Source organism: Protopterus annectens, chromosome 6.part0 (assembly GCF_019279795.1).
Source record: "Protopterus annectens isolate FY-2018-M chromosome 6.part0, PAN1.0, whole genome shotgun sequence".
Classification (NCBI taxonomy): Eukaryota; Metazoa; Chordata; order Ceratodontiformes; family Protopteridae; genus Protopterus; species Protopterus annectens.
Window position 1 is genome coordinate 278,692,342 of NC_056737.1, and position 25,748 is coordinate 278,718,089.

The 25,748-nt window shown below is 40.9% G+C and overlaps 1 protein-coding gene across 1 annotated transcript in view; it reads left to right on the plus strand.

Annotated features, from left to right (window-relative positions):
* The window catches only part of CEP128 (centrosomal protein 128), a 2,208,485-nt gene that overhangs the window by 773,437 nt on the left and 1,409,300 nt on the right, over positions 1-25,748 (plus strand). Inside the window, exon 14 of the mRNA XM_044074035.1 lies at positions 11,709-12,059. Coding sequence (XP_043929970.1) covers positions 11,709-12,059 — 351 coding nt within the window. The remainder of the gene's footprint in view (positions 1-11,708; positions 12,060-25,748) is intronic.

The following is a 25,748-nucleotide window of genomic DNA, read 5'->3' on the forward strand; positions in this document are numbered from 1 at the left end:
CACACACACACACACACACACACACACACACACACACACACACACACACACACACACACACACTCTCTCTGCTTTCATGCACCCATTCACACACAAGTAGACAGAAACACACACACGATCACTCTCTGTCTTACTTACATACATGCATGCACTCTGTCACACACACACACACACACACACACACACACACACACACACACACTGCATTTTCTTTTTTTCTCTTTTTATTTTACACTTGCTAAACAGCAAAAGTGCTGCTTAGCGATTGTAAAATAATGGCTCTCTCACTCTCACTGACATGCACGCATACACTCACACACAGAGACGCACGTACCTTTTTGTCTTCCTTTTTTTATATTTTACACTCACTAAAAAGCAAAAACACTGCTTAGTGAACGTAAAAAATGGCGGCCATTCCATTTCCTTAGTCCGAGCTCCACAGCAGCTTGATAAGCTCCCATGAAGCGGCGGACTCGTTTTTCATCAGGTATTACTTGTACATTAATATCCTACTGGAGAGCACTTGTTCTCCAGTCAGGGTATTGATGTACAGTTTGCCCATTGTCTAAGAGATAACAACATGCAATGAATCTGATTGAGGTTTCTAAATGCTACAGTTTAGAGATGTTGATTTATGTAAAATAATGCTAGGATAGATGTTATGAGACTTTTCCTAGATGAGTAGTACATATGATTAGGAATTTTATGTCATCTCTATTACAACAGAGGGATTAGTACTGTTAATTTAATTTATATGTTATTTTTAAATGTAATTAGAGGTGTGGTTCCGAGCTAACTTGTTATTGGTTAGTTTTAGTATATAAGTGCTTTGAGGTGTGTAATCTGTAAATGTGATGAAGGAATGAAGGATTTATTATCACTGTGTATTAAAGGATTTTATGTTCGTGACAGCAGCCTTGGTAGTCATTACTGTTTTTGGTTTATGTATGTATGTATATATATATATATATATATATATATATGTATATGGGTCCCCTTCAGTCGATCAAATGTTTACAAGTTCAAACCACATATGGCCGAAACCGTATGTTCGAACTTGTAAAAGTTCGATCGCACTGAATGTAGATCTCCTTACAAAGCGGAAAGGGAAGATTTCCCATTTCTGCAATGTAGTGTGATCTCGGAGTTGGCATGTTTAAGTAAGGGGGGTGTGGGGTGCAGGGCGTCATAGCCCCCCTGCTATAGACGTTTAGATTTCTGTTTTTTTGTTTTATGTGTTTTTATTTCAATGTTCGAACTTTTACTAGTTTGAACATATGGTCTCGGCCATATGTGGTTTGAACTTGTAATGGTTCGATCTACTGAAGTAGATCCATATATATATATATTTTATTTTATTTTATTTTTGTATTTTACATTTGTTGACTGGGCTAGTCCAGCTGGATGTATGTCCATTTTCAGTGGAGGCCCGGGGAGAAAAACTCCACAAATTACAACAACATAAAAGGTCAAGACAAAGACATTAACAGTCGAATTTGGTACATAAGAAGTTTTAAAAAATATTACAAGCCTAAGATTATATATTTTATATTTCAGTAGGGAAAGAAATATTTATCTAAGAATAGATGAACAAGACTAAGACATTTGCATTAGAAATGGTGTATTACAAATCTTTATAACATATTACAAGCCTAGGATTTTATATTATGTATTCTATTAGGGAAAGAAAACTTAATATAAGACTAAACTAGATACAACTATTAGTTTATATTAATAGGTACTATGGTCACACATAAACCTAAGAAAGAAAACACTAGAGATCAATGGATAGAGTATAGAAGATCAGCATACAAGGATGCATTTATAGTGTTCTTTATCACCGAAGTTGTGATCTTATATGAAGGTGGTTGATCATTCCACAGTATATACATATTTACATGAGAAAAAAATCCTAAGAAAGGTTAAGCTCACTAGTAATTAGTGAGTAAACACAAGATCATGATCATGAGAGACTAGGAATCGTGGGAGTCTAGTTATATATATATATTTATATATATATATATATATATATATATATATATGTGTCGGTCTGCTTCAAAATATCGAAAGACTACTTGCCCGAATCCCAAATCGAGAAAACAATATTGAAATCACATATCCGTGAACTGTTAAACCATGAAAAACATTCACTGAGAAAGGTACCACTTGGCTACCATGGGGAAGTTTGCCCTTTTCCCCACTATAGTGCGATCTCGGAGTTGGTATATTTAGTTAGGAGGGTGTGGGGTTCAAATCCCCCCACTTTGGTGTGTTGTACTTGCTTCATTGTGTGTATTTTGTCCTGGTGGCCAAGTAGTACCTATCGCGGTGAATGTTTTTGATGGTTTAATGGTTCATGGATATATGGTTTTGATATTGTCGTCTCAATGATTTAGGACTTGAGTAAGTAGTCTTCTGATATTTTGAAGCACAGCCATGTGTATATGTATGTATGTGTGTGTGTGTGTGTATATGTATGTATGTATATATATATATATATATATATATATATATATATATCTATATACATACAATATGTATACACACACACACACACACACACACACACACATCTATATATATATATATATATATATATATATATATGTCTGGTTTACCTTTACACTGTCAACAGATGTGTGAAAGGCTGTTTTCAAAAGTTCGTATTAATGAACTAAAAATTGCCGAACTCACAATCTTTTGTGAGTTCAGCATTCTGAGTGGAGATCGCACTACAGTGGGGCTCAGGACATGTACCCCTTCCCTCACTGGAGGGCGATTTTGGAGTTAGTATATATAATTAGCAGGGGGGTGTGGGGGGATTAAGAGGGCTTGCCCCCCCCCCCCGCATAATGGTCATCGGAGACATCCAGAAGTGACAGATGTTTCGCACAAATTTGACATTCACAAAGTGTCGACATTCTTTGGGAGCCAGATTCGCTCTTCTGAGGATTCAGTGGTGCAGTTTCCGACATTTTGAGTTGGGTACATGAACAGTCTCACAAATGTGTTGTGACATTTTAAAGGTAAACCTATATATATATATATATATATATATATATATATATATATATATATATATATATATATATATATTATTGACTTGAATTTGTTTTCAGTGCTTTACATATTCTTTAATACTTTTGTAAGACTGTATAATAGTATTCTCTTGTCATTGTATTACTAGTAAGGAATTTCAGAATGTTTTTATAATTCAGGTTTAATGTATGTTATCCTTGTTCTGTTTGGTCTTAAATCCCTGATTGTGGTCTCATCACTGTTGTCATGCATTGAATGTTCTCTGCTCCTAGGCTGAACAGACAGATCAGTGTTCTACACCAGTTAACAAATAAAACATATTAACTAACTGTTGCCAAAACTCACTGTGAAAGGTTTGCAGTGTTTTTGGAAGAGACATTGCTCCATGGAGCCCACATCCCTGCTTATTATGTATTCTATCTCCAGCTTTGCTGTGCTTTACAGTTGTCATCATAATTTCACACTTGAAGTTTAGTTGTTCTGAGGATTGCACTTGTAGTCCTTGTTCATAGGTAGGTACTAGGCTATCGGCCCTCGGTCATATACAAGCCCAGCCAAAAAGGAACCCTGACTTTTGCTACCCAAGAAAATTATTTTCCTGTGCCACTGTCGAGTAGAGCCACAGAGGTGACCCCCGGGGTGAATTTCCTATTTCCCATCCAATCATCAAGATTTTTCTTGAAGAGTGCTAATGAGGAGCTTTGTTTGATATAGATAGGTAGTTTATTCCAGAGTATGGGAAATCTCTGGGACAGGAATCTATCCCTCCGGCATGTTTGGTTTATTGTGGTGACAAGGTTTAGGTTTCTAGAGCGTGTAGCTCGGAGGGATTGGGATTTCTTTAAGTGGGGCATGTCTAGCAGCTCTGGGTTTGACATAGCTTTGTATGTTTGGCAGAGATCACCTCTGAGTAGGCGGTATGCGACGGAGTAAAGCTGGAGTTTTTTGAGACGGTCTGAGTAGGGCATCTGTTTGAGGCTGGTAATCCTCTTTGTGAGGTATTTGTGTGGCCTTTCCAGTTGTTGTAGATGTCTTGTGAGGTACATACCAAAAGGGGCGTTGTACTCTATAATGGGTCTAATGAGTGATGAGTAGAGGGGAACAATGACCTCTTTTTTTTCTGGATGAGAAACCTTTTGTAATGAGGTGTGCCACGTAGAAGGATTTCCTGACTACTGTGGCGATGTGATTATCAAAGGAGAGACTACTGTCCATCTGTGTCCCAAGGTCTCTTATCACACTTTCAGTGTTAAGTATACTACCGCCTATGTTGTAGTTCATGGGTACAGAGTTTTTACAAAAGGGTATGACAGTGCACTTTTTGGCATTGAGCTTGAGGCCATGGCTTTGACTACAGGCATCTGTCTCAGTGAGGCCCTTTTGTAGGATGTCCACATCATTAGGAGTTTCGATTATGGCTTCTAGTTTGCAGTCATCTGCGAACTTCGTTAGCCAAAGACCTTCTATGTTAGCCTGTACTTCAGAGAAGTAGATACCAAACAGGAGAGGACCCAGGACTGAACCCTGTGGTACTCCACTTGTCACTGGTCTAAAGTCGGATTTGGATTCTGCTACTTTCACAGTGTGGGTTCTGTCAGTGAGCCAGTTGGCAACCCATCTTGTGACATAGGGATTTATACCTAGTTTAGTGAGTTTATCTAAAATTCCAGAGTGGGGGATGGTGTTGAAAGCCTTGGCAAGATCTAGATAGGCTGTGTGAACCACCTTACCCTTGTCTATGGCTTTGGTGACTTGCTTCAAAGATGTCTGTCTGGTTTAGAAGACATGATCTGCCTTTTACAAACCCGAACTGGGTGGTGTCCAGAGTTTGGAGATTACCAATGTCTTTGTTTATAAGTTGCATGATGATATGTTCCATGGCCTTGCAGACCAGGCTCATCAGGCTAATGGGGCAGTAGTTCCCGGGGTCCGTGGTGGCTCCCCCTTTGTGGAGTGGGATAACCGTCGCTGTGCGCCATTCAGCAGGCACAAAGCCTGAGGTGAGGCTATGATTGAACATGGTACTTAGGCGGGGTGCCAGTTCGTTTTGTAGTTCATATAGAACGCAGCCTGGGATGTTGTCTGGTCCCATGGATGCTGTGTTCTTGGCTTTGGAGAGTGTGGTTTTTACCTGTGCAGCCGTGATTACAGGAACTTTGCATTCTTCCGGTATAGAGATGGGCTCTTTAGGGGATGAGAGGGGGGTAAAGTTAGCACTGAACCTGTCTGCCAGGATGTTGGCAATATCAGTTGGGTCTGTGTATTTAGTGCCATTGTGCTGTAACTCAGAGCAGATCTGAGTGTTGCCATTGAGATTCTTGACATAGCTATAGAATGCTTTGTGGTTGTCTTTAGAATCAGTGGCGATTTTGTTTTCGTAACTAGCTTTGGAGGATTTTATCAGGGATCGCAGCTTCTTACTGAGGCTGACCAGGGAGCTCTTCCACTCATGGATTTTACTCTCTTTTGCAACAGTTTCTTCCTTCTGTTGTACAGTTTATTTATGGCAGGGGACCACCAGATTGGCTTCCTTTTTTTGGAGGATAGCGTCTTGGTTTGTTTGGGATTGCACAATCCATGCACTCATATAAGTGCTTATAAAGTGCAATTGCGTAGGATTCAGTAGTCGTAACTGTATTGTCCATCTGCATGGGTGTCATGAAGTTCACCACTTCTGTTTTAAGAAGCATGAAGTTGGCTTTGGAGAAATCTTTTACCATGGTTTCCTTAATGGGGGGGGGGGGGCATGATGTGGATATCTAGGGTAATTAGCTTATGGTCGGATCGGACCAATGAGGCATTGACTTCAGGTGTGGAACACTGGTCACTCATGTTAGTAATGACTAGATCTAGGATATTGTTGCCCCTGGTGGGGGTGTGGATAAGTTGATCCAGGGCATTGGAGTTTATGAATTCCAGAAAGCATTGAGCGAAGGAGTTGGTACATGAGTAGTTTTCCCAGTTAATGGTGGGTAGTTGAAATCGCCCATTATTAGGGTGTTTGGTTGAACCCTAATATTTTCCAGTTCATCAAGAAAAGAGGCGTGGGAATCCTGGGGCATGGTGGGTGAGCTGTAGCAAGCTACAATTTGGATTGCAGTTTTGCCCAGAGTTAGTTGCACTTGGATAACCTTGGCTGCATTATGCTGAGCAACTAGCCTGGAGGTGTAGATATCCTTAATGAATATGACACACCTCCGCCTTTAGTCCAGGTTACATGGCCGAAAAGTGTGGTATGAGTTATAGCCTGGTAGTGCAGGGGTGCTCTCTGTAGCCTTGAACCAGGTCTCAGTCACTGCACAGATATCGATGTTCTCCATTTTAATGAGTGCCTTGAGTGAGTGCATTTTGAGATTTAGACTTCTAGCATTGAGTAGCATCAGCCTCAGTTTTTGCTTGCCTGTTCCTGTTACGGTGGTGATTTTGTCATTTGAACCTTGCCTAAAAAGGCACTATAGGGGCGGCAAGAACCTTAGCCAGTATCCGGAATCCCAGAGGTGACAGGTGCAGGCCATCTCTGGCAAAGCATTGTGGTCTGTCGACCATGCCACCCCAGGCAGACAGATACTGGATCCCTTTAGAATGGCACCAGAAGCTTAGCCAATTGTTGAAGTCAATCATTTTGTCCTTGTACTGCAGCATCATTCTGGGTGATGGCAGAATGCTACTCAGGGCTAGGGTCATACCTGCCTGGGCTACAAGATCGGAGAGCTCTTCCATGTCTCTTTTCATGTAGTCCAGGGAGGTACTTCTCAGGTCGTTCACACCAACATGGACAATGACATAGTCATATTTGTACTTGTTGTAGAGTGACCTGAGTGCGTGGGTTATGTGGCAGATCCTGGCACCCGACAGGCAGCTGACAGTAACCTTCTCCTTGTTTAGCCTAGTGAGTGAGACATCAGTGTGCCTGACTATAGAGTCACCTATGACTAGTGTGTTGGGTACGTTGTTTTGCCTTATTGGCTGTGGTTGAGTGGCACACTGAGTCTGCGGGCTATGTGTCATTTGGGTTGTGTTGGGGGGTGGAGGTTGCTTGCATTTCTGCTTTGGAGGTCTCTGCTGCTTGAGCAGATTATTATTGAGAGCCTCCACGAATTATTTTGTATATCTATGTGTGGATTTTGGTGGTGTAGATTTAGTGAGACTATGTGATGAGTGTGGTGTGGTGCAAGTCTTTACCTTCTCCTCTTGACTGTCAAGTTCAGTCTTGATTGGAGAGAGCTTTACCTACAGTTTGGCTAGATAAGTGCATCTCTCACAGGTTGTAGTGTTGGGTGGTAGGAGGAGAGGGTTGTCTGTGTACATGAGGTAATTTCTGCATTGCCCCAAGATGCGCGGATTCATCAGATAGACAGGAGAGAATACTGGGAGCTGACCTATGGACATGCCTGAATAAAAAACTATTTTCCTCTAGATAAGTGAAGAAAGTGAGTACAAGAGCTGTTTTTCTGTAAGCAAGTGAGGATAGTAAGTACCAAAACTGTTTTCCTCTAGGTAATAAGGAAGATTGAGTGCTGTAGTAATTAGTAGGTTATTTAGTGCTTACAAGTTCTGAACAAGTGCTGATCACGAATAAGCAAATTCAAGTGCTAAAACTAAGAATCTGTATTTGGACTAAACTAGTTACAGGAAAGGGGGGAAACAAGTGCAAATGTGGGCTTTTAAATCATAAAGTTGAGAGAGATGGAAAAACTGCCCAAACGGCCAATAACTACAATTTCTGGATCAGAACCACTCCTTATGTGGTAGATAGGTTACCTAGTGCTTACCACTCCCACTGATAAGCTAGAAGGCTTCCCTCCAACACAGAAAGCTCAGACATGTCTCACAAAAGGTCTCTAAAGTACTGGTTTCTTTATGCCCTTTACTAAGGTGATGCATATAGCCAGGTGCAGACCTTTCATGACATAATGTACTCATTTCATTACCTATCTTTCTTGTCTTTCATGCAGGATCATTGTCTTGGGGTTTCTTCCCTGCTGCATTGTAGTATTCTTCATTGTATTTATTTCTGCAACAGTAAGTCTCTTATGAGATAGTGCTCTAAAATAGTCTCAGTGGATGTTCCCTCTGTTTAGTTAATTCATAAAATGTATTTTCCCCTAAGATCCTTTATTAGACAGCCTTATTTGTAGACTTAGATTTAGGCTAAGCTACTGGCTGTTTAGGACATTAAGTTTTACTTTAAGAAGACTCTTGTAAGTGGAATGCCATTCTCCTGTTGTCCTGTTGCCATTGTAATTTTTTTAGTCATGCTTGTACCAGTATTCTATCTGCCTGGGCTGAGGGGCATGCTTTATACTATATTGCCTATCTTTTCCTTGCAGGTGTCACAGGAAAGTGCTTGAATTAGAAAAGAAATTGAGGCTTAAACCTCCAAAGTTCACATTATTCCTGTGTAGCAATCTGGTTGTCAAGTTGGGTCAGTGTTGTTTTAACTCAGAGTGCCAAAGACCTCTTATATGATGCCCTTCATTGCTGAATGTGCTACTAAGTACATAGTGTACCTTGCTAGTGCCACCAGTGATGTTTAAGACCTTACTTCTGCTATTTTTGGCTCCCTCACAGCAGACTTTCATCTGCTCCAAGTGCCTCTCATCAATTGTCAGGACTTCCAAATGCTTACAACCTCATCCAGACGTGCTTTCACCATGTTCAGGGTTGGCAGAAGATAACAGAATTCTGGGCGACATCAAACTGCTGCTGAGCGAGTGTTTTACCTTTTTCTCCCACCCTTATGCTTGCCTAGAAACACCCAGATGGTGGGGTATGCAGTGAGCATCAGCACTGAATCACCTCTCACTTCTACAGTTGGCTGATAGCAACAAGATGCCTCCCCATCAGGCACCATTGTACAGTTATTTCTTCAGTCTCTACCAGTGAAGTCAAACCATGTCAGTGTGCTCTGAACATGTAGGGTATGGCTAGGGCAGATGTACTGAAATTTTCCAGGGAACTTATGTCTTTACCTTGTCTTCTGAAACTTCAGGCAAGAAAATCACATTGTAGCCCTAAGCAGTTCTAGTCCACAATAAACTCCATTCTCCACCCAGGTAAAGTAGGCAAACTCCCCACCTACTACTCCCCCTTCCTTCAGCAGTATTGCTGACTCATTCAATAAACACTTTACTGAAACCATTCTGTCTTTGACTAAACAGCACAACCCTCTATCCACCCTCCCTACATCAAAACCAAGTACTCTGCCTAGTGTCTTTTCTTTTTCATCAGTACCTACCTCCTATATAAAAAAAACTTCTATTGAAACTTAAGCCTGCAAACTCTGCAGCTGACAGTCTCCACTCTGAATACCTAAAAATAGCAGCAGAGGCCCTAGCTTATCCAGTCTCTATCTTAAATAATCTGTCCTTATCAGAAACCTAAGTCCCCACACTATGTAAAATATTCCACATCATTCCTCTCCATAAAGGTGGCTCCTCCATTGAACTTTCAAATTACTGCCCCATAGCCATTCTTTCTCCATTTTCCAAGATACTTGAGATATTAGCTAATAACTTCCTCTCCAGCACCCAGCATGCCTTCAGGCCATACGACAGTACTACTACCGCCTTGCTGTCTTTTGCTAACATTATCCTTCATCATCAAAAATAATGGCCTGTTCTCATCTGCTATATTTCTGGATCTGTCCAAGGCTTTTGACATGGTCTCACACAAACTACTAATCTCTGTTCTCACTAACCTGTCCTTTTCCCAGTCAGCTATTGATTGGTTTCACAGCTATCTAACTGGCTGTCAACAATCAGTTGTCTGGCATAATGACCTATCTCCTCGACTTCCTGTAACACTCGGTGTTCCCCAAGGCTCCATCCTTGGTCCCATAATATTCTCACTCTTCACCAATGATCTATTCACAGCCACCAAGCATGCTTCTCTTATACAGTATGCAGATGACTCCACTCTCATCTGCTCAGCCCCAACTATACCTGAACTTCACAAGATCACACAGGAAACCTTTTCATCTGTAGAAAGCTGGCTGTTTAATGCACAGTTATTACTCAACCCGAGCAAGACTAAACTCCTTATCTTCCAACCCACTAAATCTAACCCAGTTAACCCCACTTCAATATTCAGGCCAAAGACAATACCGTCATCTCCCCAACAGAACATACACCAAACTACTTGGTGTTGCGATTGATAACAATCTCAGATTTGATTTGACACTCACATTTCTTTTACCATAAAAAAGGTTTACAAAAAATTAGGTGCATTGCACAGGAACAAGCAATTCCTCACCAAGACAGCCAGAATTTCTGCTGTCAATTCCCACCTAATATCACCTTTACTCTGCCCCTCTCCTATACTTACCTACCTTAGACAAACAGAGCTAATCAAGCTTGAGGCTTGCTAGAGTAAAATTGCTAAGTTTGCCACTGGTGCATTTTATCGCAGCCACCACTGTATCTCACTTAGAGAACTTGACTGGCTTGAACTCCCTCAACTTCTTCACCTGAATCAACTCTCTCTTGCCCCCAAGTTAGTAAACCATCATCTTAAAGTCCCATCCCTTCAAAACCTTCTCCAGCCCTATTGCTCCACTAGACCACTATGCTCCAGCAGCAAAAGTCTTCTTCTTGTGACCAAACCCAAGAACTCAGCGGGAGAAGCACTATTCTCCTGCATCATATCCAGGTTATGGAACAATCTCCCCCCTCTATAACCACACTACCTTCTTGCAAGCACTTCAAGACTGCACTAAAAACTTACTTAAAAAGTCTCTGATTATGCCCATGCACCAATCCCGACTAGTAACCCTCCTTTTTAACCTCCCCTTCCTCTCCCCTAGCCACCCTTCCTCACACCATCTGATCATTGCATTCCTTCTTCTGCAGGCTCTGGCTTACCCTTTACACCCCCCTTCCCTCCTCACTCAATCTCTCAGACATGTTATAACATGCTTAACTACCTCACCTCAACTGCAAATACATATCCACCTAACTTCCACGTATATTACTCACTCAGTCTCATCTCTTACTCCTCTATCTTTCCCTTTCTTCCCATTAGCCCTTCTAGCTTGTTCCACCTTCATGTGGAGCATCTGCTTTATATCTGTTATGTTGCTGCCAGTGAAGGCTGCTGCGTATTTTTATTTATTTATTTTTTATAATTTTCCCCCATTGCCTTCTGATCAGTAGCTTCTGGAGACATCAAGGGATATTTGGTAGGTCTATAACTCAGCCCCTTTGTGAATGATATGAGCGCTTGCATCACCATCATCGTTTTTGAACACAAATTCCATGTCCACCAGTCCTGCAACCACTACTGTCAAGCAAGCTTGCACTTGCTTGAGAGCAGTTTGGCTGGCCATTACCACCATTTCACTTTCCTTTGAATGGTAAGCTGGTATAAACTGCTCAACCCCCCAACCTCCCGTACATTGGCTGTTCCTGCACATGAGCATCTAGTCAAACTCGGGCCTTCTGGGTCATACTCGGTGCTTCATCCCTTTATGCCATAGAGTTGGGAGGCTGTTGCATATTTTAAGAATTAATAGAACTCCGTGATTTACTTTATGATGATAGAAGATGTGTAACCAGGACTTAAAAAAATAGCTTTTCATTTATGTTTTATTTTTATTTTTTTACATAAAGCAGCTTTTGATTTGCAGTGCATTATGGATACACTTTTCTAATGAATTTTCATATTTGTAGGTGCTAGCATCTGATCTAGAGAAAAGGGAAGATCAGCAACTGAAAATGTTGACCAAGCTTAAAGAAATCCAGTCTTCTTATGAAAACTGTGAAAGTGATCGTCAACGTGTTGAGCTTCACATTGAGGAACTAATGACAGAACTTAAGGAATCTGGTAAGGAGGCCAATAGATACCTCACACAGATGAAACAAGCAGAACAGGCAAAGTTGGAATGTGAAAAAAAGATGGAAAACTTTAAAGTTAAAGCACAAGATTCCATCAGACACTGGAAAAACAAGTACAGAAAGGTGGAACTTGACCTGGAAAAGCAGAAGGAGGCTACAGATCAGCTGATGGAAAGAAGCAATCAGGTTAGCTTTTATGAAAATTAGTAACTGAGAGAGCAGGATTGTGACTCTGCATTTAAATAATATGTTTTAAATGTTGTGCAGTGCAGCAGTATCAGTATGACCAACCCTTTTTTTATTTATATTATTATGGTTTTATTTGTTAACTGTATATGCACGCTAGACAGAACACTGTATGGTTAAGCCACTGTTTAGAGAGACAGATTGCAAGTGGGACTGAGTAAATCACAACCAGTACTACAGTGATGAAGCTCGTTAACAACTTGTAACTGTAACCCTGTAGCACAGACTTCCTGAAAGTGCCTGTGGCACTAAACAGATGCATTATAACACTAGAAAGTTTGTGACTCCTGACTGCATAAAACTGCATAATGAAATTAAGCATTTTATAAAAATGCTTACATAGACATTTATTATACATATGCAGATAAAAATATGCAGAACAGAAACAAACAAAAATTAAAATCATGCAACAGGTTATCCCACTCCACAAAGGGGGAGCCACCACGGACCCCAGAAGCTACTGCCCCATTAGCCTAATGAGCCTGGTCTGCAAAGCCATGAAACGTGTCATCATGTAACTTGTAAACAAAGACATTGGTAATCTCCAAATTCTGGACCCCACCCAGTTAGGGTTTGTAAAAGGCAGATCATGTCTCATAAACCTGATTGACTTCTTTGAAGCAGTCACCAAAGCCGTAGACGAGGGTAAGGTGGTTCACACAGCCTATCTAGATCTCGCCAAGGCTTTTGACACCATCCCCCACGCTTGAATTATAGATAAACTCACTAAACTATGAATAAATCCCTATGTCACAAGATGGGTTGCCAACTGGCTCACTGAAAGAACCCACACTGTGAAAGTAGCAGACTCCAAATCCGACTTCAGACCAGTGACAAGTGGAGTACCATAGGGTTCAGTCCTAGGTCCTCTCCTGTTTGGTATCTAAATTTCTGAAGTACAGGCCAACACAGAAGGCCTTTGGCTAATGAAGTTCACAGGTGACTGCAGACTAGGAGCCATAATCAAAACTCCTAACTATGTGGACATCCTACAAAAGGGCCTCACTGAGACAGATGCCTGGTGTCAAAGCCATGGCCTCAAGCTCAATGCCAAAACGTGCATCGTCATCCCCTTTGGTATAAAAACTCTGTACCCATGATCTACCACATAGGTGGTAGTCTACCTAACACTGAAAGTGTGATAAGCGACCTTGGGACACAGGTGGACAATAGTGTCTCCTTTCATAAACACATCACGACAGTAGACAGGAAATCTTTATACGTGGCACTTCTCATCACAAAAGGTTTCTCATCCAGGAAAAAAGAGGTCATTGTCCCCTCTACTTGTCACTCATTAGACCCATTATAGAGTACAACACCCCTTTAGGTATGTACCTCACAAGACATCTACAACAACTGGAAAGGCTGCAGAAATACCTCACAAAGAGGATTATCGGCCTCAAACAGATGATCTACGCAGACTGTCTCAAAAAACTCCAGCTTTACTCCGTCGCATATTGCCTACTCATGCGATCTCTGCCTAACATACAAAGCTATGTCAAACCCAGAGCTGTTGGACATGCTCCACTTAAAGAAATCCCAATCCCTCCAAGCTACACGCTCTAGGGACCTAAACCTTGTCACCACAATAAACAGAACATGCTAGAGGGATAGATTCCAGTCCCAGAGTCTTCCCATATTCTGGAACAAACTACTTGTCTATATCAAACAAAGCTTCTCATTAGCACTCTTCAAGAAAAATCTTGATGATTGGATGGGAAATAGGAAATTCACCCTGGGGATCACCTCTGTGACTCTGTTCGACAGGGGCACAGGAAAATAATTTTCTTGGGTGGCGAAAGCCAGGGTACCTTTATGACTAGGCTTATATAGGCCCTAGGGACAATAGCCTAGTACCTACCTATGAACTATGAAACTATTAACTTGAAACCATGTTCAGCTTTCCATGGAGTATCATTACTGCAGCTCTTGTGATCTTGATGCTGTTGTTTAACCTTATATTCTTTATGGTGCCATATTGTATACCAGTTTATAATTGCAGTAAGGATACATATTAAACAGGAAAATATTCTTTGTTATTCACTTAATTTATGTGAAATCTGAAATGCTTTGTTTCAAACATTGCATCAGATAATTTTTAAATGCTTTTATTAAATTTCCTCACAAGACATAGGCACACCTATATTAATGCAAAAGAAACCATCCCATATTAACGTGTTTTCATTTACACACATTATTAAGTTATATATGTATGTTTTCTTTCTTTATAAGAACTGTCATTCAGTTCAGCATCAGATAGATTGCTCAATTCCTGCCTTCCCTTAAACCTCACTCCTGAACATTGTTGTGTATGTTTTCTTCCCACAAATTCCATTTATTTCTATGTAATTTACTCCTTCTCTTTTCTAAAGTTCCTACCTCCAGTTATTTTATTTCTTTTTACAGTATTCAACAAGTGGTTTAGGTTTTGATTTCCATTTTCTTGTAATTTATGGCAGCCAGTAGAGTTAAATGTAATAAGGTATTCCTGTATCTAGATCTGTAGTGAATTTTTAAAATCTTCCAACTCTCGACAACACAGTTTTTAATCATGTGAAGGGAGCAGTTCAAATTTTGTTTAGGTATCAGGAGAAAATAATGACATCTTATTCTTCAGTAAAATTATCCCTTCTATTAGGCTGTCTGACTACAAATTGACTAAAGCCAGACTTTGTAACAGTTAGCTTTGTAACATAGAGTTGGGCAAAAAAAAGGATGTTATGAGCTGAAAGGACGTTGATTTGATGTTGTCTCTTTTATTCTTCCTCACAAATGGGTTACGGATCCGACTCGGTCACATTTTTACAGAGTAGGCTCCAAGTCTCAGGCTGTTCCCTCTTCCCCTAATACTCTACCCTTTGTCAAGCCTTCTCAGATCTCATTTGCTGCCAATGGTGTCAGACATAGTTCCCTCAGTCTTGAGCTGTAGGAATGTAGTGGGAAATATTTCTACATTTCTCTAACTCTTATCAGATAAGTTTAAACTTATTATTGCCTTTCTCTCCTCTCTCCTCCCCTTCCCTTAGTGTTTTTGACAGCGTAAGGGACTTTTTGTAGTGCTGTTCGCTCCCCCCTACCTCAGACCACATTGAACCAAGTTGTTCCAGTTGATGCCATGATTATGGTGGTAGACACCAAGAAGAGCTCGCTGAGCAGAGCTCCTCTGTCCATCCTCTGAACAGGAAGTCCAGAGCGATGGACAGATTTAGGAAGCATGTTTACGCCTCAGCTACCTTCTCGTTGAGAGTGTTGAATTACCTGGCACACTTTATCTGATTTCAAAGAGAGCTGGTTAAAGAACTTTCCGACTCTCTAGCAGAGACCATGTCAGTGGCGGACTTCGACAAAGTATCTCCCCAACTGGCTACTCTTGCCTCCATGTCTAAGTTATCCTATTCAACGGAGGGTGCCTCATGGGTAGCTAGCTCAGGCATTGCTATTAGTTGACATGGCTGGGATGAGGCTTTGTGACTTCAGGGAACCCTTCACGGCATCCTTTATTAAAACCCCCTTTGATGGCTCCACCTTGTTTGGACCCTCTGTTAGATACCCTTACCCACAATGAGCAGGAAAGGAAGACCCTATCTGCCATTGGAGTAATGTTTTCTACCCCTTAGCAGACCTTCTGAAGGAACCAACAAGGAGGCAAGAAGACCTGGTTTCAGAAATCCCAGGGGTCTTTCCAGGATCACCATGGAGAGACTTCCTCCAGGGGAAGAGGAAGAAGTTTTAATGGCAGACACCGCCCTAGGGACATAGAGGGACCGCATTATCAGGGCTTCAGAGAATCTTTCTCTGACAGGCCTTTTCAGTGCTCCTGAAGAGCTACCTGACTGCTCAGCTCTGAAGGCAGTTGGGGGTTGATTTTCTCTGCACCCAGACACCTGGACCTCTTTGACAAAGAAACAGTTGGATGCCAAGAGTCATATCCAGAGATTATTATATTTCCTTTTTCCTTCAACTGCCAGAGACTCAAAAGAAATCCCCTGATGTCCCATCCAGTAAGAGGGAGTGTGCAGTTATAGAGATTCAAAAACTCCTGCAAAAATGAGTCAACTAAGAGGATTCAGAATTTACTCCTACTTCTTTTTAGTGCCAAAGAGAACCGGGGACCTCAGACCTGTACTGGATCTAAGCAGTCTGAATTTGTTTGTAAAGAAAGCAAAGTTCTAAATGGTTACTGTCCAGTCAATTTTACTGCTGTTGTGGAAGGACGATTGGGTGTACTCAGTAGATTTACCAGACACGTACCATCACATTAAAATAGATAGATGCTCCAGGAGTCACTTGCACTTCAGGCTGGGAGCCAGTCATTTCCAGTTCAGAGCTCTGCCCTTTGGTCTCACAACAGCCCTCTGGCTGTTTATCAAATACATGGCAGTAGTTGCAGCCCACCTCAGGCTAAAAGGATTCCAGGTGTTTCCATATGTGCATGACTGGCTTCTAACTGCTCCAACCAGGCATTGCCTCCTCCAGGCCAGAGATTACCTGTTACAAATATCCAATCCTTTGAGTATCAACATAAATCTGCAGAAATCAAACCTAATTCTGGTGCAGAATATGGAATTCATTAGGGTCTACTAGACATACCGAATCCGAGAGCATTGCTACACTTCATCACATACGAACTCTGAGGGAACATGTTCGTACTATCCTCAATCTTCCGATCCCTCCAGTGAGACTATTACTTCAAGCTCTTGGGTTTGTGGCAGCAGCCATTGCACTCGTTCCATTAGTGAGGTTCTTTATGTGATTATTTCAATGGAGTGTGGCTGTTCAATGGTCTGTTCTCTATCAACCTCTCTCTGCTCCTCTCAAATTGACTCAGTTTTGCTGAAAACATCTTCGATGTTGGCTTCTTTCTGATGATCTACTGAACTGCAGGCCTTTCTTTCTCCCTTCCCCCACAGCCACGTTGACCATGGACACTTCCTAGTGGGGGTGGGGCATTTTTGGGGAAAGATGGTCCAAGGCATGTGGACTCACTTAGAGACCAGATTGCACATCAGTGTTTCGGAGGTGAGGGCAGTCTTCCTTACGTTGCAGGTTGTGAGCCTTTCAGAACGTCCTCCCTCTAGGGATGATTGCAAATCATGTAGGTTTGGTACATCAAACAAACAGGGGAGAACCCATTCATATCCAGTGTGCAGAAAGGTCGTGAGGGTCTGGGATTGGACGATATCTTTAGACTGCTTTCTACTTGCAACTCACATACTGGGGAAGTCCAATGTTCTTGAAAACAAAGTCAGCAGGTCCATTCTGACCCCTTACGAGTGGTCCCTCAACCCTTGATTTTCAGCTGTTGGGGCCAGTTTTGCTGCAACCTCTTCGCCTCCCCTCTCAACAACAAATGCAGCAGGTACTTCACGTTAATTCCCCCTCCAGGAGCATGCCCAAGGGATGCTTTAATTCATGATTGGCTTCCCTGGTCTCCTCTATGCTCACACTCCTCTACCCCTGATCCCCAAGCTCCTACAGAAAGCAAAATGGCTGAAGATCTCAATGATCCTCATTGCTTCCTACTGGCCTTGTCAGATTTGGTTCCCCTTTCTCTGGTCTCATCTGAATTATTCTCCATGGATACTGGAACCCAGACAGGATCTCCTCCTTCATCCTTTGGAGGGTTATCATCCGAATCTGTGCACCCTCAAACTAACCGCTTGGTTTCTCCACTTCCAGTGATTGTACAGAGGTCCAGGCTTACTTTCCCTGTTAGAGACATTGTGTTGGCCTCCGAAAGACCATCTACCAAAAAGGTTTATAGAAGCAAGTGGAAGAGGTCTGCTTATTGGGCAGGCAAGGAGAATATTGATCCCTGCTCAGCTCCCCTACATGCTATTCTGTCCTTTCTAGCCTCCCTTTTGTTTTTTCTACTATTAAACTTCAGTTGGCTGCTATTTCAAATTTTCATTCTGGAAATTTTTCTACTCTGACCCGCAGTTAAAGATCCTTCCCCTCTGTGGGATCTCACGGTCATTCTCCAAGGCCTAATACGGCAACCATTCAAACTTTCCAGAGACTGTGACTTGAAATTTCTTTCTTGGAAAACTATTTTTCTGCTGACTATCACTTCTGCCAAAAGAATTTTGGAACTCCAAGTTCTGTCCACTAAACCTCCTTACATTATTTTTCATAATGATAGTCTCCTTTTGTAGTAAAGTAATGCACAAAAAACCAAAGACAAGCAAAGAATAATCCACGACCTTGAAGAAAGGAACCAGAACTCTGCTAAAGTCCACAAGGCTGTATTTTTATTTCTGAAGTGTTCCAAAAGTCACAGATAAAATCACACTGAAGTATTCCAAAAGTCACAGATAAAATCACACAAGCGCTTTCGCTCAGGCAGTCCTGAGCTTTATCAAGTGAAAACAAAATGCAGTATGCAGTAACCTCCATTAAATAGCCTAGCAATTATACAATTAATTAATTAGTAAGTCTAGTACTAAGGTGTGGTGCTTTGGAGTTGGATGTTAAAAAGTTAGTCATTATACCAACTCAAAATGAAATGTTTGCAACAACATCTGCACTTAAATAAAAATGACTAACCATAAAAACATTTTAAAATACCAGTTTCCTAGGTTTCAGAACATAAAAGTCTGAAGTCTGGTTGGGGTTGTAGATTGTTAAGGAATATGCTTAAAGATGTGTTTGGATTGTCAGTGAATTGTTAAAAAATTTTTTCTTTTTATTATTACTTTGCACTGATAAAGACATGCAATAAAATGTGCGTGAGATATTTTTGATGCCCATCCATATACCATTTCATATAGAATTTGATTTATTAGTCAGAATCCTAAAACCGTGGATGTTCAGTAATTTAATATGCTGTGTGGGGATGCTGTAGTATGAAGGGGGTCAAGTATGAGAGTTATAACCTAGCCCTCCTGAGCTTGAGGACCGGTTTAATGCTGATCATCCCATTCAGACCTGGTGGCTTCCCTGCATTCAGTCTCAACTGCCATAATAGTTCACGGTAGCCCAAGGTGGATTCCCAGTCACCACCTCTTGCATCTGGCTCAACCTGTTCCAGAACTAGAAACTGAATTTTGGGATCTGGGCAGGAGAGTGAGTGTTTATAGAAGGCATTGGTTTCCTTCTTCCTGGTCATGTCATAAAGATGCTCGTGAGATACGTTTCCTTAATTCCCTCTCAGTTTTGCCCACATAGAAACTTTGACAGTTGGTGCACATCCCCAAGTATCGACCCCTCTAGAGGCACAGGTGTAAAATCCAGTGGGGTGTATCTTGTAGTTCCTAGACGGGAGGTATGGTGCTGTTTCTTTAGATATGGCATGACATTGGGCACAGGCACCACATCTGAAAGTGCCCAGCCTTGGTTGTTTTACCTTCATCTTTTTTCTTTGATTTCTTTCAAATAATTCCTTTAGATTGGCCCCTCTTTTACAAACAAAACTGGGTTTAGGTGGTATATAGTCTTTTAGTTCTTCAAAGAGGGTTAAAACCGGCCAGTGATGTAAGATTGTTTCTTCCAATTCATAGGAATTTGATGAGTATGTGTGTGCAAAACTGTTAGTGTGAACAGCATCCTTGTTTTGTGTATTGTTGGTCACTGGTACAAACCCCCCCCTAGTATTGGTTTGTAGAGGGAATGTCGTGCAGATTTTACCTCTGCTGCTAGAGTTAGAAATAGTTCCAGAGGGTAACCTCTCTCCAAAAAAAGTTTTCAAAAATTCCACCTCAGAATCAAAATCTTTCTCCGTACTGCATATTCTACTTGCTCTGATGAGCTGCCCCTTAATGATCCCCCTCTTTTGATATGGTGGGTGGGCACTTTCGAAGTGTAGCAAGGAGTTGGAAAATGTTGCCTTGCGATGTAGTTTGGAATGGAAAGTTTTCTGATTGTAGTCCTTGTAAAGAGTGATGTCCAGATAATGAAGTTCGTGCTGATCCACTGTGTGTGTGAATTGTAGGAAATTCGTTGTTGAATTGATGTGTATAAGGAATTCAGATAGGTTCCCTTCAGAGCCAGACCATAAAATACAGATGTCATCCAAATAGCGTCTGTAGAACAGAATGTGATCTTTCCATGAGGGTATTAGAACGAATGTATGCTCCCACATGTGCAATATTACATTTGCGTAGAAGGATGCACAAGATGCCCCCATGGCAACCCCCTTGCGTTGCCGGTATAATTCACCATTAAAAAAGATGAAGTTGTTGGACAAAACCATCTCCATCATTTCGGTAAGCAAGTTGGACATTTTGTTGCTAAGGGTTGTCTTCTGGCCTAGAAATTGGGCAAACCATTCCAAACCTATTTGATGAGGGATGCTGGAAAACAGATCTTTGATGTCCACTGTGACCATTAAGGTGTCTGGGGAGTAGCAAGAGGTGGGAATGTCCCGGAGGAAGTGCCAAGAATCCTGGCAAACGTGGGACAATAAAGGCGTGTATTCTTTAGTCATGTAATCAATAAATTTTCCCAGGGGCTCAGTCACTCCACCTGCTCCTGATACAATCGGCCGGAATTGTAGTGGATTTATTCCTTTATGGGTTTTAGGTATCCCAAAGATGACTGGTATTCTGGGCTTTTCCACATGTAAGTAGTTATAGACCTTTTCATTGATGGCCTGTTGTAATAGAAGGTCAGTAAGATAGTACTTAATCTCAGCAAAGGCTATATTGATCTCGTTTCGTGAAACCGTCTCATATTGTTCGTCATTCTGCAACATAATGTGCATGTGGGCTTCGTAGTCCTCTGAGAACATAAGGACAATTCCCCCTCCTTTATCAGGTTTCATGACCCTGATTTTTTCTTCATGCAAGTGTTCAATAAAATTCATTTCTTGTTCAGAAAAATTTGGATGAAGTAGAATTTCTTGATTATTGTATACTTTCCTGAAGTCATTCTCCACTAACTTTTCAAAGAAGAGAATTATTGGGTGTAGTGGGGGGTTAAAGAGACTTGTACGCATTGGGCCTGCTGCGTTAAGTGTTTGCCCTTTAAAAATCAAATTTAAATTTAAAGCTCTGGTAAACATTTTTAAATCTATCAGAGCTTGTGTTAAATTCATGGGTTTAGTTGGGACAAAATGTAACCCTCGGGTGAAAATATCAAAAGCATTTGTAGGAAGGTTCATGTCCGTGTAATTGTATATGGCAAAGTTGTTTCTCCTTAAAATAGTGCAGTTACCCTCAATATTAGTAGGGTTTTGATTGTGTAAACCCAGATTTGGGGCTTGGTCAGTTGTAGGGTCATCCAGGGATGTTAGGGTAGTGGGTGTGTGGTGGTTTGTTAGTGAACAAAATTCCAAGACCTCGGTGCCTGTCTTTGTCTCTGTCCCCAAACCCCGGTCTGGCCGGGGTTCTGCTGAAAATCCTGGTTGTTAGTACCCCTTCTGTTCTTCTCTGCTAGCCTTTCACTTCTTCTAAGGGGTTCCTCTTGTCTGTCATATGTGTCACTAGCCCTATCTGTGTTTGTGGTGTTGTTTTTGGAAGAAGTTTTATTGTAACCATTGGGGCTAGGGTAGGCGAGGCCATCCCTGTATTCGATTAGATCACGTTCTAATTTTCTTAGTTTTCTGTTAAGAATCTTATCACAAAAAACATCAACATTATCAAAAACCTTGTCATAGTTTGATTTAAAAGCACTAAAATTAGTACTAGATGTTAACTCATTGTTTAAAGTGTCTAGCTCAGTCATTAATGCTTGTGCTTTCAGTTCATATTCCCCTACCATTAAATGCAACATCTCCAATCCAGCTTTATCAAAAATCTCACACAAGTTAAAATAATAATCAGTACCCAAAATTCAGTTTCTAGTTCTGGAACAGGTTGAGCCAGATGCAAGAGGTGGTGACTGGGAATCCACCTTGGGCTACCGTGAACTATTATGGCAGTTGAGACTGAATGCAGGGAAGCCACCAGGTCTGAATGGGATGATCAGCATTAAACCGGTCCTCAAGCTCAGGAGGGCTAGGTTATAACTCTCATACTTGACCCCCTTCATACTACAGCATCCCCACACAGCATATTAAATTACTGAACATCCACGGTTTTAGGATTCTGACTAATAAATCAAATTCTATATGAAATGGTATATGGATGGGCATCAAAAATATCTCACGCACATTTTATTGCATGTCTTTATCAGTGCAAAGTAATAATAAAAGAAAAAATTTTTAACAATTCACTGACAATCCAAACGCATCTTTAAGCATATTCCTTAACAATCTACAACCCCAACCAGACTTCAGACTTTTATGTTCTGAAACCTAGGAAACTGGTATTTTAAAATGTTTTTTTATGGTTAGTCATTTTTATTTAAGTGCAGATGTTGTTGCAAACATTTCATTTTTTGAGTTGGTATAATGACTAACTTTTTTAACATCCAACTCCAAAGCACCACACCTTAGTACTAGACTTACTAATTAATTAATTGTATAATTGCTAGGCTATTTAATGGAGGTTACTGCATACTGCATTTTGTTTTCACTTGATAAAGCTCAGGACTGCCTGAGCGAAAGCGCTTGTGTGATTTTATCTGTGACTTTTGGAATACTTCAGTGTGATTTTATCTGTGACTTTTGGAACACTTCAGAAATAAAAATACAGCCTTGTGGACTTTAGCAGAGTTCTGGTTCCTTTCTTCAAGGTCGTGGATTATTCTTTGCTCCTTTTGTAGTAACCCTTCCTTTATGCCTAAAGTGGCCACTGAGGTTAACTTGAATCAGTACATTCAATTGCCAGTTTTCTTCTCCAATTTTTCTAACGAGGGAGAGCGGATGCTGCACCTTTTAAATGTTCATAGACAGCTACATTTTTACCTCCATAGGACAAAACAGTTTAGAAAGACTGACCAGTTATTTGTATCAACTTCAGCCAACCACCTAGGCCAAGCAGTTTCAAAAGTAATTCTTGTTAAATGGATTACAAGTTGCATCTCTACTATTTACTCCAGAAGTGGCCTTCAATTACTTTGCCCTCCTAAAGCCCACTCAATTAAATCTATGGCTCCGTCATCAACCTCTTCTTCCAGAACCTCCATTCATGATATTTGTGCTGCAGCCACCTGGTCTAAAATTCATACTTTTGTGACTCATTACAGATTGGACGTTTTTTTTTTTCCAGAAACTGGGCTTCCTTTGGTTCTACTGTTCTCCAGCATATCCTTCCTTGAGGCCACCCAAGGATTGTTTGTAGCTGGGGACTCTGACCCATTTATGTGGAAGACAACTTTAGATTTATAAGTTATGTAGTTACCATAACTTGATATCTGTGTTGTCTTCTTTCATTCTTCCTCACTTCCCCTCCCAACCATCCCCCTTCTAGTGGCTCATGGCAGATCTCAGGAATTATTGGGAACCTCCATTCCCAGTTTGACCCTCTGGCTCTTTTTGTTCTTTTCTTACGTGGTAGTTTTTTTTCTTCTTATGGGAGTTTTTTTTGGGGGGGAGGGGCAGCAAACTTGATCTGAGAAGGCTGGGCAAAGGGTAGAGCATTATGGGAAGAGGGAGGAGCTTGAGGCTTGAAGCCTAGTTTGTAAAAATGCAGCAGAGTCGGATCTGTAACCCATCCGTGAGGAATAATGAAAGAAGACAACACAGATACCAAGTTATGATAAGTACATACCTTATAATTTGGGCCTATGACATTTTTGTTATTGACCCTTTACGTTTATGTCATTCTGGTGGAAAATGATTAAGTCAGTTGAAGTAATTGTTAAATTTGTTTAGATAACTGTACTTCCTTGCATTCCCTGTTCCCAGATAACTTTGACTTGATAACTGTGTAAGAGTTTACTAAGCTAATGCCCATAGTCATAGCAATAAAAGGGATGAACTTGCATTTATTATTGCAAATCAGAATTCTCAAATCATTATCACATGGTATTAGGTTCTTAGGTACTTTCTAGGCTATTGATCTATGAGGATCTTAAGAATTGTAGCCTTACATCCCCACTGTATTTCTCAGACTTTTTTTGTGTGGAAATAACCCAGAGACTGACAGAACAAGGATCCTGTATATTGAGACATTTATATGTTGCCCCTATCCATGAGGGACAAAGATGCTAAACCAGGTGGTTAATTTGTGCTTACCCATCATTCATCTGAATTACATTTGAATAGAGTAAGAGAAACAATTTACTTTTATATTCAACATGTCTAATAAAGTAACAAATCCCTTTGTCCTTTTTGTGGCATAGCAGACTCTTCTATAGAAGCATAATTCCCTTTGACAAATATTTATTCTTCCAACATTTTCTGTTTATGCTGCAGAACAGACTGCGATCCCTTGAGTGGGTATTTATGTCACCACTGAACTTTTAATCTGTAATAGGTCGGACTGGATAGGGTTTGTATGTGAATTAGAGGTCATCTCTCTGTAGCTTGTATGATACCAATAATAATAAGAACAAGGCTTTGAGATGTTCCACATAGTTTTTACGATGTAGATCCTTGATTTTCATAGTGAGGAAGCATTGTGATTATTCCAGTTGTGACGAGGTATTTGGACAAGTACATACCAAAAAGGGCATTATACTCAATGCTGAGCCTCAGGAGTGCTGAGTGCAGTAGCACAATTATATCCCCTGGACATGGGTACCTTTAGATACAAGCTGTGCAGTGAAAAAGGACTTTCTTGCAGTAATGGATATGTGGTGACCCTAGGACAGATCTTTGTTGACATAAGTTCTCAGATCCCTGAATACAAGATCAATTTTAAGGTGTATGGTATCAATGCGATAATTACAAGGGGTAGTCCCACTTACTGAAGGATATGAAGTATACAGTTAAACATTTTTTTGGCATTTAGTTTTAGTCTATGGTTTATACATCACTGTTTGTGTGGGACAGCCCCTCTTGGAGGATCATGGTGCCTCTGGGAAGTTTATGAAGGCACCATGTTTTTAGTCATCTGTAAATTTGGTTAGTGACAAATGCTTAATATTAGACTTGACCTCTAACAAGTAAATACCAAAGAGGAGTGGCCCAAGAACTGAGTCCTGAGGTACACTGATAGTGAGTGGTCTTTTGGAGGAGGCAGAACTCTCCATCCTCATTTCCTGGGTTCTTGTTGTGTTGTTGTGCTTTCCATTCTGTGACTCATTTTCTTTGGGGTATACAGTAGATTTTCCCTTCTGATGCAGTTCCAGCATTTTTCTTGCTACTGATACTGAATCAAAGTGTTTAGTTTCTTGACTGTGTCTTGTTCCCACTTATATAAGGTTGGAACCCATCTATTCTAGTCCATACATGTAATACTGCATGCATATATCAAGTCGTCAGTGGGCTTTATGAAAGCAGTGAGTAAATTGCTCTGTATTCTCCTGCAATTCCAGGATAATTCCCCTTCCTAACCATTTGCCTCCAGTCAGTACTGTGAAGGCTGATACAGATCTTATTGTGGTAGTTATATACAGTAAGAATAACTTCAGTACATGAAAGAACGTGAATACTGCTAATATATTTCTAAAAGATGTAGCCATTGTCTTCTCGTCCCTTTTCTTGGACAGCGCATCTACCTGTCATCTTCACTACTGTGTATCTTACAAAAGCTATGCATCTGCCATGAAGAATTAAACAAGTACTCCTCTTCAAGACATTAAAGCAACCATCCATTCCTTGCAGCCTCATGTCCTGAGGCAAGTCACAGTTCAGAGAACCAA